The sequence below is a fragment of the Gracilinanus agilis genome, chromosome 6 (genome assembly GCF_016433145.1).
Source record: "Gracilinanus agilis isolate LMUSP501 chromosome 6, AgileGrace, whole genome shotgun sequence".
In the NCBI taxonomy this organism is placed as follows: Eukaryota; Metazoa; Chordata; class Mammalia; order Didelphimorphia; family Didelphidae; genus Gracilinanus; species Gracilinanus agilis.
Window position 1 is genome coordinate 222075043 of NC_058135.1, and position 19243 is coordinate 222094285.

The 19243-nt window shown below is 44.7% G+C and overlaps 1 protein-coding gene across 1 annotated transcript in view; it reads right to left on the reverse strand.

Moving 5' to 3' along the window:
• Positions 1-19243, reverse strand: part of NAT8L (N-acetyltransferase 8 like) — a 51804-nt gene that overhangs the window by 32070 nt on the left and 491 nt on the right. Inside the window, exon 2 of the mRNA XM_044681774.1 lies at positions 15856-16020. Within this exon, the coding sequence (XP_044537709.1) occupies positions 15856-16020 (165 nt within the window). The remainder of the gene's footprint in view (positions 1-15855; positions 16021-19243) is intronic.

Below are 19243 nucleotides of genomic sequence, written 5' to 3' on the forward strand. Positions count from 1 at the left end.
GGAACCAATACTTAGTATTGATTTTAAGAAGAAAGGTAAGCAGTTGTGTTTTTTTTAAAGAACTAGTGATATTTAGATATGTTTTTGGAGAAGAAAAAAATCAGGTGCGACATTACAGTTTTCTTGGAGTACTTGAAAAGCCATGCACCCTGTGGAAGTTACAGTGAGGCAGTTCTAGGCTTGATGTGAGAGAAGAAACCCTTTGGAATCAGTAAGAGCCAAGCATTGGAGGAAGGGACTTCCTTAGGAATCAGTGGGATTTCTTCATTAAAAGTGTTTAGGAAAAAGTTAAATGACCACTTCTCACGGCTATTCATGCTTTGTGAAGCTGTAGGAGGAGAGATGAGATCACCTCTGAGTCCCCCCACCTATTCTTTGCCTCCATAATTCTAATGCCTTCTGCTAGGCCTGCTTCATGCTCAGCACCTCCAAAGCCGGAGAAGGCAGGAAGGCCCCATCATCATTATCATAATGGGAGGTCAGAGTTTCGTGGCACTAAAGGGCTCACCAAGTGTCTTCCTTCCCAAAATCTCATGAAATAGACGAGTGGGATCATTGCCCATTTTGTCAAGTGATTCAGAGAAGTGATGGAGTTGTCCCTGGGTCACAGAGCCCACAAATAGTAGAGCCAAGCCAGGAACCCCAGCCTCCTGCTCTTTCCATTACACTATTTCTATAAGAGAGAGAAGCAGGTGGGCCACAGATAGAGTCCAGGCTCTGGCACTAAGGCTCTGGCTGTTTCGCTAAAGGGAAGGATCATTTCAGCCTAAACAATCAAAAAAAGCCCACTCTCAATGTCTCATTCCCAGATCCATTGAATCTGAGGTCAAGAAGTCACACCCTCTGCCTCAATTTATTCTGTGCAAAAGTACAAGAGTAAGGAAGAGAACCCACAGGGGAAAGGAATCTCAACTGGCCTTCACATGGCCAGTACAGCTCCACACCCTGAGCTCACCTGCTTCTCTCAATAGCCCTCACCTGTAACCAAGGCAAGACAAAACAACATCTCCCATGGGAGCTCAGAGCTTGAGGGGCCCCAACCAGTAAAACTCAGGAAACTTCTCTCCAGCATCCCTGAAGGCTGGTCATCTAGACTCCCTTCAGTGATGAAAAAAGAATGTAAACTCCTGGAGGGCAGGTAAAATATGGCACAGTGGGAAAAAAATTAGAGTTAGAATTACAGGTTCTGGATTCAGGAACCCTGCCCTACTACTACCTGGGACTCTAAGCAAGTTATTTCTCTCTATGTGCCTCAGTCTCCTCATCTGTAAAATGAAGAGGTGATCTTCCAAGCTCTACATCTAGGATCCTATAATACAGGGCCAATCACATTCCAGTGATTCCATCCATAGCCCTGATATTTTATCTTTTCCTTTCCATACCTCTGGAAACCTTGTATCAGGCATGATTTACTAATGACAAAGAAAGATGTAGGTGACCCCAAGCTGGGCAGACACAAAAAGCAGACAAGAGTCCAGGCTGCTTGCCATGCCAGGGTCATAATGGCTTCTGGGGTACATAGAACCTCAATACCAGGGCACAGGCCCAGTGAATAGCCTCGTTCTTGACTCAAGAAGAATTTATCATTTAAAGAGTCGATGGCCATGCCAGGACCACAGGATCACAGATTCAAACCTGAAAGGGATCTTAGACCTAGTTCATCCCCCTCATTTTCCATATGAGTAAACTGAGGTCCAGGGAAATTAAGTAACTTTGTCCAAGATCACTCAGGTAGCAAGTAACCCAAAACTAGATTTGTGATGAGGTTTTCTAGGTTCCTAATCTACAGTTCTTTCTGCTGGAAAATTCAAAAATCCTCTAGGTCAGTGATGGTGAACCTCTTAGAGACCTTAGAGACTGAGTGCCCAAACTGAAGCCCTTATGTTATATGTGAGCCCCGTGCCTTACCTCAGACAGGGGAAGCAAGAAGCACTCCCATTGGGCTGCTTGGCAGAGGGGCAGGTGATGAGAGAAATGTCCTCAGGCATGCTTGAAGACAAGGAGGAGAGCAGCCCCCTCTGGCACACTCTGGCATGTGTGCCATAGGTTCACCAACATGGCTCTAAGCCACCACCCCCATACCTAAGGTTCCAGAGGCTGGTTAATCAATGGATTTCTTGGGCCTTACCTGCTCAGATTTACTACCTGGTAATATCCTCCAATTATTATACTTGCTCCTTATTAACATCTTCTGTGGTTCTAATTATCATTATTACTAATATGCTATAATTTCAATAAAACAATCTTATACTACGAATATAGCATTAAATTTAGGAGTAATATAAATTTCCTTCAAAATGTGGCTCACAGAAAACCCAAGTATTATTTTTAATCATTGGTAATCTTGCTCCTATATTTACATAATTTTCCCTGAAACATAATTTTGCATCATTTTAAGGCTTATGAGGGTTCTATTTCTGAAAATCCTATGGGGTAGGTCATTAGACCCATTTTACATATGAGCAAATCAAGATAGAGAAAGATAATGATTTGCTCATGGTAGCAGAGGAAATATTGAGGCAGGATATGAGCATGTCTCTGGCATAGGTCCTCTTCCCATCATAAGGTACTGCCCCGCCTGGTTACTGCTACAGCTTGCATTTAGGAACATAGAGATCTAGATATTTAGACATAGATATAGATATAGAAACATATGGTTTTCCAAAGTTGTTGTTCTGTCATTTTTTAATCATATCCAACTCTTTTTAACCTCATTTGGGGTTTTCTTAGCAAAGATACTAGAGAGGTTTGCCATTTCCTTCTCCAACTCATCTTTACAGCTCATTTAAAGATGAAGAAACTGAGGCAAACAGGGTTAAGTGACTTGCCCAAGGTCATACAGTGTCTAAGGCCAGATTTGAACTCAGAAAGATGAATTATGCTGACTTCAGGCCCAATACCACAGTACCACCCAGCTGTCCCACCAAAGTTATTTCCTATCTATTCTTTTGTATGGCAGAGAAAGGAACCTTGGTGCTGGTTTCTAGATCCAACACTGCCATCAATCATAACAGTGAATACAAAAACAAAGAATGAAACAATTTCTATTTGCAATAAGCTTATATTCTAACAAGGGAAACAAGGATATATTCAATTGAATAAAGCACAAATACAAAAGAGAGGAGAGGAGAGGAGAGGAGAGGAGAGGAGAGGAGAGGAGAGGAGAGGAGAGGAGAAGAGAGGAGAAGAAAGAAAAGAAAAGAAAAGAAAAGAAAAGAAAAGAAAAGAAAAGAAAAGAAAAGAAAAGAAAAGAAAAGAAAAGAAAAGAAAAGAAAGCAACTCTGAGGGGAAGGTAGGAAGGAAATGCATTTCCCCAGCATGGACAACAGCCCATAAAAGGGCCCAGAAATAGGAGAGAGAGTAAGTATCACAAGTATGGACCAGCGAGTAGGCCAGGTTTTCTGGATCATCAAGTGTGGAGAAGGAATGCTGCAAAGATAGGTTGGGGCCAAGTCACAAAGCAGTTTAAAAGCTAAACAGAATTTGTTTTTGATGCTAGAGGCAACAGGAAGGCAATAGAGTTGGTCGAGTTAGGGGAGTCATGTGGCCCTATTTGTGTTTTAGGAAAATTACTTTGGCAGCAAAGCACAGGACAAACAGGAGCCATGGGAAAGCACTGGGGAGACTGTGAAATAATCTAGGTGAAAGGTGAGGAGGGCCTGAATTAAAGTGGCCGCTGTGGGAGCCAAGTAAGGGTTAGGATGGTAGAAATGGAGCAAGAGATGGGCAATTGATTCTCTTGGTGAAGGAGCAAGAAGATTCAGGAAAATTCAGGTTACAGACTGGAGACACCAAAAGATGCCTTTGAAAGAAATGGGTCAGTTTGGAAGAGTTGATGATTTATTTTTTTAATTCTTACTTCTACCTTCCAGCAGATATTAAGTATAGGATCCAAGGTAGAAGAGTGATAAGGGCTAAGCAACTGGAGTTAAGTGACTTGCCCAGGGTCACACAGCTAGGAAGTGCCTGGGGTCAGATTTGAACCCAGGACTTCCTATCTCCAGACCACCTCGCTACACCAAGAGTAAACAATTAAATGAAAGATTCATGAACTCAATGGATTTTTAAAAATATTTTTATAACTGCAATTCAGTATAGTTAATTTCCTTTGCAATCTGAAGTATTTTATTTTGTACATTTAAAACATTCTTTTTAATGTATCCTTAATTGTCCTTTGGGGTCCATAAATTGTCCATAATGGAATCCATAAAAAATAAAAAGATAAGTTCCGTTTTAGACATGTTTAGTTGAAGAGGGCTCTAGACCAGTGATGGGCAAACTTTTTAAAGAGGAGGCCAAAGTAAATGCTCATCTGTCAGTCTGTTTCTAAGGCAACTCTTTCGAAGTTTTATTGTATTGTGTCCTACTCATTGTATTCCTCAGATTAGGAATAATGTCATGCCACCGATAGACCATTTCAGGGAGCCACATCTGACCCACCAGCCATAGTTTGCCCATCACTGATCTAGGACATTCTGTTTGAAATGTCCAATGGACAACTGGTGACACAGGACTTGAAACACAAGGGAAGAGACTGGAAGTAAATCTAAGTCTCATTGTCTACATAAAGATGATAGTTAAAACCATGGGAGCCAATAAGAATCTAGAGCAGTGGTTCCCAAACTTTTTTGGTCTACCGCTCCCTTTCCAGAAAAAATATCACTTAGCCCCCTGGAAATTAAATTTTTTTAAATTTTAATAGCAATTAATAGGAAAGATCAATGCACCTGTGGCCATCACCACTTCCCTGAATTGCTGCAGCACCCACCAGGGGGCAGTAGCACCCACTTTGGGAACCACTAATCTAGAGGGAGAAGAAAAGAGGGCCCAGGAAAGAATTCCCTAGTGAGGGAGGAGTTTGAGCCAGAAAAGAGACTGAGACGGTGGGATAGGCAGGCAGGCAGGCAGAAGGCAAAACTGGACAGATCATGAAAACCCTGAGAGGAAAGAGAACCCCAGTGTTAAACAAGTGTTAAACAAGAAACATAAGTGAAGGAGGAAGCCTAAGAAGAGACTATGAGATTGGGAGATTCAGACATCGATGCTAACTGGTGACAACGGTCCTGTTGAGTGATGACGTAGAAAGTCAGACTGCAAAGGCTTGAGGAGCAAACAAGGGGGAGGAAAGGGATGCAAAGGATCTAGATATTCCTATTCTGGCTGAGAAAAGAAGAGACAGGAAATGACGGTTTGAGAAAATGTCAGGGTCTGATGAAAGGGTTTTTTAAAAGATGGGAGAAATATGGCCATGTCTGAAGGCAGAAAGGACAAAACTAGTGGATAGGGAGATGTTAAAGATTTAAGGGGAGGGGAGGGAAGGGGAGGGAAAGAGAGAGAGGAAAGGAAAGAAGGAAAGGGAGAGAGAGGGACGGAGAGAGAGACAGAGACAGAGACAGAGAGACAGAGGAGAAAAAAGAAAGAGAGAGACAGAGAGGGAGAAGGAAAAGGAAAGGGAGAAACAGAGGGAGAGGAAGAGAAAGGAGAGAGGGGTGGGGGAGAGAGAGAAGAAAAAAGAGAGATAGAGAGGGAGAGAAAAAAGGTAAGGGAGAGAGAGAGGAGAGAGAGGCGGGGGAGAGAGAGAAGAAAAAAGAGACAGAGAGGGAGAAGGAAAGAGAGAGAGACAGGGAGAGGGAGGATGAAAGAGGCAGAAAAAAGAGGAGAAGGAGAAGGAGAGGAAGAGGAAGAGATATAGAGGGGATTTTTCAACCTGCAGATCCCCTACTCTTTCACTTTACTGTCTGGGTGTGTTTCCTCTATAACAGGGGATTATAATCCCTGCAGCACCCTGATTATAGGACTATGAAGAAAAAATGTCCCTAAAGGGACTGACAGGCTTTAAATGACTATATAAATGTCCATGAATAAAAACTAGTCTCTTTCCCCATCTGTAAAATGGGGCTTGTGATGACTGTGCTACACAGATCCATGATGACAATCAGACAAAGCAAGGGCCATAAAAGGAGAAGGCTGGGCCAGGCCCCTTCCAGCTCAAAACCAAGGCTCCTTGAGACACTCTGTATTGAGAAGAGTCCCACTGCTTTGGTGTTTCCAGGTTTACAAAGCCCTCTCCTTCCTGAACCCCTGAGGTCGGAGGGTATAGACTGCATTATTCTTGAACGCTCTCTGCCATCCTCTGCAATGTTGCCCCTTGAGTCACCTCCCAAAGCCTCTCTGAGCATCAGTGGCTTTGCCAGCAGAGGACAAGCCCTGACCAACGGATTCCGTTGCTGACCAAGCCAAGCGCAGAGGCCGGGCCATCAGAGCACACACGGCATTTTCAGGCATGGTGGTTCATGAAATGAATACACCCAAATGCTCAAAGGTCTTGTTCGGGTTCCACTTCAAATCAACAGTGGGAAGGGGCAGCCTGAGGGTGCTACAAATCACAGTTTGCAGACAGGTTGCTAACATCTGTTAACACTGATTTAACGGCGGGTTCCCTCTGGATGGGATCTTTTCCCAATGAGCTAATGTTCTCTTAAGGAAAAAGAAGGAAGCCTATCACCCACTGGTTGGATCTTTTTAGTGCACCCACAATTTACCAATATGTCAGTGCTACTGTGTGCAGAGCTAAAGACAGACATAGACACAAAGATCAAACAAAATGTGGTCCATGCCCACAACCTAATGGGAGGATGTAGCTAGAAAGGAAGTTAAATAAAGCAATTGAGGCCATTTGGGGAGACCTGAGTTCAAGTACTACATTTATAACTCCCCAAATCTCTGAGGCAGCTGGTGACCTAGTGGATAGAATACTAGACTTGGAACCAGCAAGACCTGAATTCAAATTCTGCCTCAGACACTTACTAGCTATGTGACCCGGGTAAGTTACGTTACCTCTCGACCTCAGTTTCATCATCCATAAAATGAGCATAATAACACCCAACTCCCAGGGTTTTTGTAATATCCTTAAAAGGTTTAGCATGGCGACTGATACGTAGTAAGTGCTACGTAAATGTTAGCTACTGTTATTATTATATATGCAACATCCTGAAGGCCTAGGAATGCAACGTAAATACTAGCTGTTATTATGCAACATTGTAGACAAACAAATATAATTTAAGGCAGAATGTGATGAAGGGAGATTCGGAAAAACTTCTACTCAGACATTTGAGAGGAAGAAGAGAGAAAGCCTATTCTGCTGCAGGAGAAGGAGGCAACCCAAGAAAGAGTTGGCACCTAAGCTAAGCCCTGAAGCAAGAGGATTTCCAAGAATTCCAAGGCTTCAAGAAAACTCAAGGAAAAGGATTCCAAGAAGTGGCAAAGACAAGGAAATGGGCCATTCCTGGTGAAGTAAGGGATGATGCAGTCAGGAGATGAGAAGATAAGATCAAAGAACAGTCCAGTTTGGCTAGAATTAAGGGAATATGAAGGGAAGACGTGAGAGATAAAGCTGCAAATTGGATTAGAAACCTTTCCCTTTTCTTTTATTTCTGTTATTATTATCATTACCAATGGGGGCAGCTGGGTGGCTCAGTAGATTGAGAACCAGGCCTAGAGATAGGAGGTCCTAGGTTCAAATCTGGTCTCAGACACTTCCTAGCTAGGTGACCCTGGGCAAGTCACTTGACCCCCATTGCCTAGCCCTTACCACTCTTTTGCCTTGGAACAGAGTATTGATTCCAAGACGAAAGGTGAGGGTTTAAAAAAAATCATTTCCAATGATAATAATAAAATAAAAAATTAAAGAGACATTAAGATATTATATCATCTAATTTTATTCATTCACAATTCTATTTCTAATAACCTTTCTAATTCCACACTCAAGAGTTGTCCACTCCTAAAACTATAACTCACTAGTCCCCACCAGTGTCCTTCCCATTAATAATCAGCCGGTGGTCACAATTAGCATAAAGCAAAGGCATTTATTAAGGTGGTATAATTGGTATGGCTGAGAGCTAATCTCTGCTCCATCCAATGAACCTCAGGTACACTCTCCCACAAATACACACCTCATTAGGAAGAAGAGTTAGGCACAAACTTGGAGTACAATGAAAATGAGGCACCCATGAGGTCAGGGACCCCATGTCTTTCCTCTCCTCTCTTCTCAGAGGTTTGATACCATTCCTTCCCCTGTGGTTGAAGTAGCTTAGCTGCATTATCCCTCTCCACAGATCAGCTCCCAGCTAGCTGCCATAATAGAGGTGCTTCTCCCTTAAGTCCATGATCAGTTCTCTTCTCTCTTGCCAGAAGTCATGCTCCTGAAACTGCTTTCTCACTTATGATGGCTCTAATGTAGGATGTTTTGCCTATCATCAAGCCTAAACCTATCCCCTTTGCAAATTCCCCACAGTGGAACTGGGTTCTGCCTTCTGGTGCCAAACAAAGTCAGTATAACCCCTCTTCTGTATAATATCTCTTCATAAGTAGGATACGCAAAACAGGAGTTGAGGGGGAAAGATGGGCGACATCGCATAAAGGTGATAAAGCCAGAAGATGGGATGAGGTCACCCGGGAGAAAGCAGAGATAGAGAAGAGAGCCGAGGACAGAACAACATGGAGGGGGAGCAGTGAATCAGCCAAGGTGACAGAAGAGGGGGCAGAAAAGCGAAGAGAAGAGAACAGAAGAGAACAGAAGAGAACAGAAGAGAAGAGAACAGAAGAGAACAGAAGAGAACAGAACATTTTGAGAGTTCTGCTCTGATTCTCAGATCTCCCTTCCCAAGAATCCTGAAGTCACCAAATCACTTGGTCAAGGTTCTTTTAACATTTAAGGTATTTCCAGACCATAAGTCAATATCTAGCCCCTGGCCTGGGCGGAGGGCTGGGGAGAAGCTAGGTGACTCAGTGGATTGAGAGCCAGGCCTGGAGACAGAAGGTCTTGGGTTCAAATCTGCCCTCAGACACTTCTTAGTGGTGGGACCCAGGATAAGCCGTATAACTCTCAACACCTAACCCAGTGATAGGCAAACTAAGGCTGGAAAGGCCAGATGCGGCCCCCTGAAATGTTCTATCCACCCTGTGACATTATTCATAATCTGATGAATATGAGTAGGATACAATACAATGAAACTTCCAGAGAGTTGCCTTAGAAACAGACTGGCAGATGAGCATTTCCTTTCCTTTGGCCCCTTCTTTAAAAAGTTTGCCCATCACTCAAATCCTTACCACTCTCCTGCCTTGGAACCAATACACAGTATCAGTTCCAAGATGGAAGGTTTAAAAATATGTGTGTGTGTGGGGTGTGTGTGTGTGTGTGTGTGTGTGTGTGTGTGTGTGTGTGTGTGTGCAGCCCCAGGATCTTCTCGGCCCTGATCAGAGAAATGCTAAATGAAGAAAACCCCAGATCCTTCCTGAGCTTAAAAAGGGCCAAATGGACTCCTTAAGACCTTTCCCAGAATCATAGCAAGATAGAACCACAGAATAAGACTTTGAGAAGGGCCCTTACTAGTCATTTGGTCTAACACTCTCATTTTAAACTATGACTCAGAAGATCCCACGGAATCACTGGTACCTCCAGAACCTGAGCCTAGGTCTCCTGACTCCTTGTCAAGGTTCTACTTCTCTTTCCTTTATAATAACAGTTTCCATTTCTATAACATTATAATATAGAACCAAGTACCCAACTTACAAAACTCCTAAGGCATGAAATGTAGGTGTTATCCCCACCCCCCCCCCATTTTACAGATGAACATACTGAGGCCCAGAGAAGAGAATTATCTTATTCAGAGTCACGCTGCTAATTAAGAGTGAGGTGTAGAGTTCAAACCCAGCTCTTCTTACTTTCAAGTAGAGCTTAACTTTCGTTCTAGCAGGCTGCCTTTCCTTTATAATTCCTGCCTTCTCTTTGACCAGTACTCAGTCAATGAAGCAAAAAGCACGTATGAGTCCCTGACTTTGTTAATTTGCCCATTTCTGTTTCTCTCCTGGCTCCCCAGGGCCAAAGTGCTCTCTGCCAGTAAAGGAAAGGTAGTCCAGAGATCATGGAAATGCAGTCGGACGTGGAGCCATGGCACCCCTGAGCGTACTTGTGATTAGGGCCAATCCCATCCTCACTCTGGTCCTGGGAATGGTCTTCAGTAAGTCCATTCTGGTAGAACAACTTAGCTTGCATTTACACAACATTTCAAGCCTGTGGCATGGAGGAAAGAGCACCGATCTTAGAAGAGCAGAGTTTGAGTCTTGACTCTACCATTTCCTACTTGGAGGATCTTGGACAAGTGCTTCACCTTCTAGTCTCATTTGACAGATGGAGAAACTCAGACCTGTCAAATGCAGAAAATATTTGCACTACCTATCTCCATCAAGAGGCAGCTAGGTGGTTCAGTGGATAGAGCTCCAAACCTGGAGTCAGGAAGATCTGAGTTCAAATCTAGATTCAGATAGCTTGTTGTGTGACCCTGGGCAAGTCACTTAATCTCTTCTTGCCTTAAATCACTGGGGAAGGAAATTGCCAATAACTTCAGCATCTTTGCCAAGAAGACCCCATGGAGAGTATTAGCATGTTGTGGTCTAGACTCTAGAGCAACAATGGGCAAACTATAGCCCATGGGCCAGATGTGGCCCCCTGAAATGTTCTATCTGGCTCTGTGATATTATCCCTAATCTGACTAATACAATGAGTAGGATACAATACAATGAAACTTCGAAAGAGTTGCCTTAGAAACAGACTGACAGATGAGCATTTCCTTTCCTTTGGCCCCCTCTTTAAAAAGTTTACCCATCACTGCTCTAGAGGGTCACAATGGAACAAAACTCATCAGATGATCATGAGGAAAAGGTTTTACAATCCTTGAAAGCTCTACAATACACTGCAATATTCCACTGGATGGCAATAATAGCCAGGATTTCGAAGGGTTTCCAAGGGTTTTACATGTGATCTCATTTGATCTCCATGACAACCCTATGAGGTGGGTGATTTTGCCCAGGGTCACATAGCTGAGAGTCTGAGGGAAGACTCCCAATTTCAAATCCAAAGCACTATCTGCTCTACCAGCCAGATGTCTCAGGGAACTGGGAGGTCGTCACTGTGGCTCCTTCTTCCATCTTCTACCCATGCCTGCCCATCCTGGAGGATATTCCTTCATAAGTTCACGCAGGGGTGGGGTCCAGCCAATATAGTGAAGGAATTCTTTTGCCATCAAGTGGATGCCAATGAATTCTGAGGGCTTTCCACTGATGTGGCTCTCACCCAGGGACCAGCACACCTCCATTTTCTTAAACCCTTACCTTCCATCTTAGAATTGATACTAAGGATTGGTTCCAAAGCAGAAAAGTACTAAGGGCTAGACAATGGAAATTAAGTGACTTGCCCAGAGTCACACAGCTAGGAAGTGTCTAAATCCAGATTTGAATCCAGTACCTCCCATCTCTAGCCTGTCTCTCTACCCTCTGAGCCACCTCGCTGCCCCTCACTTCCATTTTCAATCATATCTTTCTTTGATGACAAAGGATATGGGGGTAGGGGTGGAATACGTATTGTAATTTCACAGCATTCTCCTATTTGATCCAACAGTAGCCCTGGAAAGAGATTATTATGTCCATGGGGGAACTCAGGCTCCAAGAGTTATGGTGACTTGCCTAAGGTCGGAAGCTTGCAGAAGAGTAACTGTCAGGGCTCCAATCGAAGCCTTCCAACTATTATCTGATACCATGCTGCCTCCCCTACAAAGCAAATCCTCCACAAGAAGAGGGCTCCAGCTAACTAGAACCCTCGGATAATTGGAAATTTTAAGGATTCCAACTTTTAAAAGAAAAAGAACACCACACACACAAAAAAACAAGTAAACACATAGAAGGGATTTAGCAAAATAAAACAAACTCACCAGGAATATCCTAAGCCTCAAGGGATTCATGGCGCTCAGTCTCCTACACCTTCTCCATCTCCATCACTAAGAATTCACATTCAGCCAAGTCTCCTCCAACACTTCCATCCCTACCCACAGGCCTGGGCAGTGAGAATTTCCGTTCAGCCCAATTTCCTCTACTTTCCCCATCTCCAACTTCATCTTCAACAAACGTTAATTAACCATGTACTATGTGCGGGACCTGGAGAGGGGGCACGGCAAAGGACACAAAAGATGAATATGACATGGTCCTCCGCTCCGGCGGCTCAAGGTCGAGGAGGGGGATATCTCACACACATAAATATAATACACAGCGAGTGCAGGAGAGGTACAGGCAAAGGGTTCTTGGAAGTCTATGCAGAGGAGAAGGCCATTACCAGCTAAGGGCATCAGGGAGGTCTTCTTGGAAAGGATGGACTTATTTAAAGGTTCATCTCTACCCAAAGGCCAAGAAAGTGAGAGAAAACTCCAAGGGCCATGGCCCTGAGGATGTTGCGATGACTTTAATTTACTTGTGTTAACAAATCCTTACGTTGGTAAGGGGATACATACAGGGACTGGACCTAGGATTTCACCAGTATAGGGAACTCAGAGGTCTATCAATGCAGGGGCACACCTTCTCTACAACCTGTGGGCTAGAGAGGGTCATCTAGAGCACCAAGATGTCACATGCCCAGGGTCCCACAGCCAATATGTGTCAGAGGCCATCACGCTATTCCTTATACTCTTTGAAAAAGAGTCCCTTTTAATCCATTACTTTATTGGATCATCACAACTCTCATGGTTGTGGTCCAAGTAGTATTGGAACAGAAGTGGAAACCAAGGCCCTGAGAGGAAAGGATTTGCTTATGGTCACCCTTGTTGAGTGATCAGGCAGAGCGAGGATTTGAACATAGGTCCTCTGACTTTTTATCCAGTGCCCTTTCTCTAATACTCTGCTGCTACTGTTTGGAGTTGGGCATTTGAGAAAGATTTTCAGCTAATAAGTAAGAAAGAGAACTGGGTTTGAAGTTAGGAGGTGTACGTTTGAATCCTGGCTCTTCATTCACTATGTGGCCCTGGGTTTCTCCTCTCTAAGCCTCAGTTTCTTCATCTGCAAAATGGGTACAATGAGGCTCTCCCTACTGACTTAATGGGGTTGTGTAATGAGGAAAGTTTTGTAAACAGCACAGAAATGTGAGCTATTTTAAAATAATAGTAACACTGTTAGTAAATGATGAAAGATTTAGGGGGGTTATACTATTGTTAACACGAAAATTTAATTTACCAAAAGTTCCCATCCCCAAAACATCCTGATTACTCATGGTTTCATTAAATATGTGTAACTTAAAAGATTATACGTATAAGTTTGGAAACCAGTGGGGGAAAAGAATGGAAACCATTGAAATTGGGATACCAAGAAGGTAAAAGGGAAGCCCTTTCTGCACAACACAGAAGCAGAGGGGTAACTAGAAATTCTAGTGCCTGAGATGGGGAGAAGTCTAAGGCATGATCACACCTTTACAAGGTTATATGGGAGGTGGGACGTTGAAGAACTGAGAGATCGGGGCATTTGAAGAGGGTAGCAATGAATCAATGATCAATAAAACATTTTTAAGTGTCTTAAGTGCTGAGGATACAAATACAAAAAGAAAGATAGTCCCTACTCTTAAGGAGCTTACAATCAAATGGGGAAGACACAAAAGAAAGCTGAAAAACAAGGAGGGAAGAAGGAACATACCCATGATTGGGGGTTGGGGGAGAAGTAAAAGAAGTCTACATTGAATGCAGCTGGATGGAAGAAATCGAAATGAGACATCTGAGGAAATGCTTGGCCCTATACCACTCTTTTGCCTTGGAACTGATACTTGATATCTATTCTAAGACAGAAGGCAAGGGTTTTGTTCTGTTTTTTTTTTAAAGATGATGAGATTGCCCAAAGATGAGTTTACCAGGGCCATGGTGGGAAAATCAAATAAGTCTTAAATGAGTGCTGCCAGAGAAGTCAAAGAAGATGAGGGGATGGAGAAAAAGAATAGTCAGGGACTGAACTGATTGGAGAGTAGACAGTGTGACCTGAGCAACCATAAATCACAGCAATAAGTATCTGACCAGGTTGGAATTAACCTTTAAAGAGAGATGGCTGCTTGCTGAGTGATGGTGGCAAAGAGGGACAACAGGGTCAGAAATCAGAAGTGAGAAGTGAGGAGTAGGTCGACTTTCCTGGACCTCTGTGGAAAAGGCCTGAAAGAAGTAACCAGCTTTGCTACATGGCCAAGAAAGGTAATGTCTTCAAGTGAAAGCTAGTCTGAAAGAAGCTGGGGAAAAATGCGAGAAGAGATCCAGGGATAAAGAGAAGTTTGTAAACAATAGATGAAGTTTCCAGAAGGCACAGTGGAAAGAGAGGTCACAGAAGGATAAGGACTAGCAAAGGATAGAATTGAGCTGGCTAGGGATGACAGGGTGTTGGAGCCAAGAGAGACAGTTCCACCATGGATCCTGTCATTAGAGGAGAGAACGAAGTCTGTCACCTTCTCCAGATTCCATCATAATCAGAAATCCCACTCCCTTACCTTCTCCCTGGGCTGCCTTCTCTTCACCAACTCCTAAGGAGTCATGGGTTGGCAGTGGACCAGAAATTACAAGAAGGGCAGTGTTTGGACCACAGCAGGGAAAAATCACTCCCAAGTGTTGGGGCCTGAGACAAAGTTCCAGCTGCCTCACATTAGTTACGGCTCTACCTGAAGTTCACAGCATTTGTAGGAAACAAAAATAAAACATCAAAATAAGGGTGGTCTGCAAATGCTGGAGCCAATGGTCCTAGCCCCAGGCCCTGAGGATAATCTATCTCTTTCTGTCTATCTAGGATCCATCTACTATATTTCCCCTGAGATCAAACTCATAGATGCCAAAGTTCAGAGATTTGAAGCTGTAAAACCCAAGGAGATCACCTACAACTATATCACTCTTGCAATCTCATGTGACTCCATCTAGGCCTTTAAAATAAACCTATCAACATCCAAGGAATGAGGACTGAAAAGGAAGCCTTACATTCAATATTTATCCAGGCCTCAGTGCTAACAAAGACCTTGCCAAAAGACAGAGACAGTCAAATACAATCACCAGTCGTAGAACCTGGTGCCACAGGGAAGAATGGATATGCCACAGGCATTTTCCTGGAACTGCTTGCCCTAGCAAACCTCTCCTGCCCAGTTCTGAATATACCCAAACTCATTGCCAATTCACATAGCAACTGCCCAGTGGCCTTGCCCCCTTACAATTCTCTCCTTTCTTTAGCTAGAAAGGGCCATAGAGACCATCTACATCAATTCTCTCATTAATACTAGTAGAATGAATGAGACCTTGAATGAAGTGATTTACAGAACAACAGAATGTAAGGCAGGAAGAAGCCTTAAAGATCATCTAGATCCAATTGCTTATTTTATAGATGAGGAAACTGAAGCCAAGAGAGCAGAAGTGACTCACCCAAGACCCCCAAAAGGTAGCAGAGCCAAGCTTCAATCTTAAGTTTTCTAGTGCTGAGTACAGAGCTCTTTCTATACCTCTATGAATCTTATAATCAAGGCCCAAGCCAAGAACAGCTCCCTGGACTCTGCTTTCAAAGAGCACATTCTACAAAGCTCAACAGAGCTCTACAATCCATGTCTGCCCCATTATCTCTGCCCCAACTCCTAGAGGCTCTCCCTAAGAGGTTAAAAATAAAGGTTCAAATGTTTATAATACTTTAAAGTTTACAAAGCACTTTCCTCAAATCAACCCAGTGAGGCAGGTGGCACACATATTATCCCCATTTTACAGATGACCAAACTGAGGCTCAGAGCTAGGGAGTAGCTTCCTCCCTTGTCATACTGGTGTGTAGCAGACCCCCTGCTTCCAAAGACATTACGGTCTCTCCACTACGTTTCATCACTTCAAGAAGCCCAAACCATTTGTATGTGGTTACAGGCTCTCCATTTTTATCTTTTCAAAGATCGGCATTTTGGTCTGGGGGAATGGTCCCGCTTTACACTAGCCACACAAGGGTTTCCCAGGGGTGGCCTCACTGTGGCTGTAGTATACCCATACTCACCTGGAGGCTTCATGTAGTACTGTTCGATGTCGGCCATGTCCGTGTGCAACGCACACTCCAGGTAGGTGAGGATCACCTTCCGGCTGTAGTAATACCTCATGGCCAGAAGGAAGACAGGCACGAAGCAGGTGAGCAACAGACATCTGGTCAGTAGAAAGCATAGCACTGTGGAAGAGAAGGGAGGGAAAGGAAAGACTGCAAACCCATCATCTGAGGGGGCCACTGGAGAACAGAAGCCAGCCATTCCCTCCCTTCCTCCCTCCCTTCCCCAGACCCATCACCCCAGTAACAAATAATTCACCAGGACAGCCAAAAGCAGTCACTCTACGACCTCATGAAGGCATTTGAAGGGAGAAAACATGTATTTCTTTCATCTTTTAAGGACATAAAAGATAAGAGCAACTCAGGATTCTACCACTACACTGACAGGAAAACTGAGGTCCTGAACTGCAAAGAGACATACATAATAATGAAACTTAGAGCTGAAGAGGGTCTTAAAGATCACCTAAGGTCCAAATACCCATTTGACAGATGACAAAACGAAGGCCCTACATAAATAAAGGACTTTCTTCGTAGCAGCACTGTCAGATAGATAGTGCAAATATCAATAGTCCCATTTGGCATTGTAGGAAATTAAGGAAAGAGAAGTTTAAAATACCTGACCCACAGCCATGGAATTTCAAACCTAGAAGAAAGGACTGAGTTCAAGTCCCTCATTTTTACAGATGAGGAAACTAAGAACCACATAGTAGTCTCTGCAAGAGAATGTTATGGTTCCAACTTGTCAATGCCAGGATTCCAACCTAGTTTTTCCTGACCACCTCCTTAGGAGAGGAAGAAAATTTGGGAGAAGGCAAAGCTAACAGCAATAGCTCTGCCAAGGGAGAATTGGGACCCAGATTGGGAAGGAGGAAGCCTTGGTTCCTTAACTGTACCAAGTAATTCCTGTCCTGGGTGTGCTGGACTGACCCACATTTCCTGAATCCTGCACAGACAAGAGGACTACAATCAGTCCAACTCTGAGGCTGGCTGCAGCGGGGTTACACAGAGCCTTATTCCTCCAACTAAAGTATTTGGTGGGTGGTTTGGAATGGAGAAGAGGTAGGGGGCAAGGTACAGAAAGTCTCTCTGCTAGGAGATATCCAAGCCTCTGTTAATGAAGAAAATTAACTCATTCTAGAGAAATGAGAAGAGGGGAAGAAAAACACATGAACCACTGTAGTCTTGCCTTGTGTACCTCCTACCTTAGACCAGCATTTCTACATGCTGGCTAAACAAATATCCAATGGGATGGATATTATAGTTGTTCAGTTGTGTCTGACTCTTTGTGACTCCGTTTGAGATTTTCTTGGCAAAGATACTGAAGTGGTTTGCCAATTTCCTTGTCCAGCTCATTTTACAGAGGAAGAAACTGAGGCAAACAGGATTAAATGACTTGCCCAGGGTCATACAACTAGTGTCTGAGGCCAGATTTGAACTCATAAAGATGAATCTTCCAGGCCCCAAACCCTATGCACTGCGTCATGGGATGGATGAGGGCACTCAAAAACAAGTATGGTGGAGTGTTCCTCCCAGGTCTCCCTCCTCTGCTAGTCCCTTCTGAACCCAAACCCAGGAGTAAAGGATACTCTCCTGACTTTCTCTCTCTCTCTCTCTCTCTCTCTCTCTCTCTCTCTCTCTCTCTCTCTCTCTCTCCCTCTGAGCTAGAGATCTTTCCCTCATAAATTAACACTTGGGGGCTGTGCTGAGCTAGCCTCCCCCGACTTGATAAATTATATATAGTCACACTTCCCGGGCAGAGCATCAATTGCCCTTATCATCCGTCCTCAGCATCTCCTTCAGCCTTTGCTAAGCCATCTCATCCCCAAACAAGGGTACCGTGAGCTCTGACCTCTCCCTGTCCCAAAATGAACTGTCCAAGCCCAACCAAAGTCAGAAGAACATGAAAGCAGGGCGACAGAAAATAGAAGCAGAGAAGAGTGGGTGATTTTAAAGGAGAGAGAAAATGAGAAAGCAAACCCCAAAAAGGGAAGGGGGTGGGAAGGAAAGGGTGAGAGAGAGGTGAGAGAAGATAAAAGTGAAGGAAGCAGCAGAATTGATGGAAGAGATGGAGAAAGAAGAGAGACTGAACGGGGGAAGGAGTCCCGCTATGAAAGAGAAGAATGGAGACAGGACACAGGAGCGATAGAGGAATAACAGTCAGAAACACTGGAGAGGGAAGAGACAGAGAGGCAATAGGAAGAACAGGACTTCCCTCAAGTAGATTCTGGTACCCAACACGCTATAGAATGTTCAGAGCAGGGCAGCCAGAGGACCCTCCCAGGAACTTTAAGTGCCACTGGAGTCAGCAGAAAATGACAAATCGACTCTCCTTTACAGTTTCCCCGCTGTCACCCCCCCCCCCAAAAAAAAAACCGTTTACCGGAGGAAAAACAACAACTAAGCTTCTCCCACGCAGCAGAGGGCACTGGTAGGGAAAGGAGAGATCTAGCGCATATTCTGGCCCACGGCAGCCACAAGTTCCTCCACCTTAGGCAGAGGGGCTGGAGAATAAGGACCGAAGGGAGGCCTGCCTTTGGCCCCCAGCACTATTGCACTCAACCAGCCGGAGCTGACCAGCCAGGCCCTGCCCAGCCCAGGAGGCGGCGGCGGCGAGAATTCCACCAGCTCTCCCGCCAGCCCCACTCGCAACCCGACCCGCACCTCCGTCTCTAGGTTACGGCGGAATCCTGTTTCCCCAGGACCGAGAGGCTCTAGGTCGGAGAATAGGAGCTTGAGCCTCCATCCCTCCGCCCCCCCAAGAAGGGGAAAATGGGACGGGGAAGGGCGGGAGGAGAGGGGAAGACGGAAGAGAGTTGAAGGAATCGAAAGAGGGAGGGAGAAGGAACGCCGAGGAGCAGCTCCATTCATCCCACCCTGGTTCTGGGTCCCCCGCTGCTGCCCCCCTCCCTCCATCCTATCACCACCCGGCCGATAGGCCTCCCACGGTCAAGAGGAAATGCGTCCACAACCCCCGCCCCCCCCCCGCCCCTGCCCCACCGAGAGACGGGGTAGGACTTAAAGACTCTCCTGGGCTTAATTGTTTTTAACTCATCTGCCCAAGTCCAAGTGTGTCCAAATTGTGCATCCTGTTCTAAAACTGGGATTCTGCATGTGTCCGTTTATAGACTGGCTGCATTGTGTGAGTGTGTGTGTGTGCCGTGAGTGTGTGTGTGTCTGGGAATTCTGAATGCATTCGAGAAGTGCTGCGCTCCGAGGGCTGGATGCGGAGGGAGTTTTTTGCACACTGCAGGATCTCTGGTTGCTTCTGCTGCGGCGGGAGAGGTGAGGAGAGGGAGGTGTAGTGCGTGGGGCTCGGGAAGTATCTGCGCCCAAAAAGACAGACCCG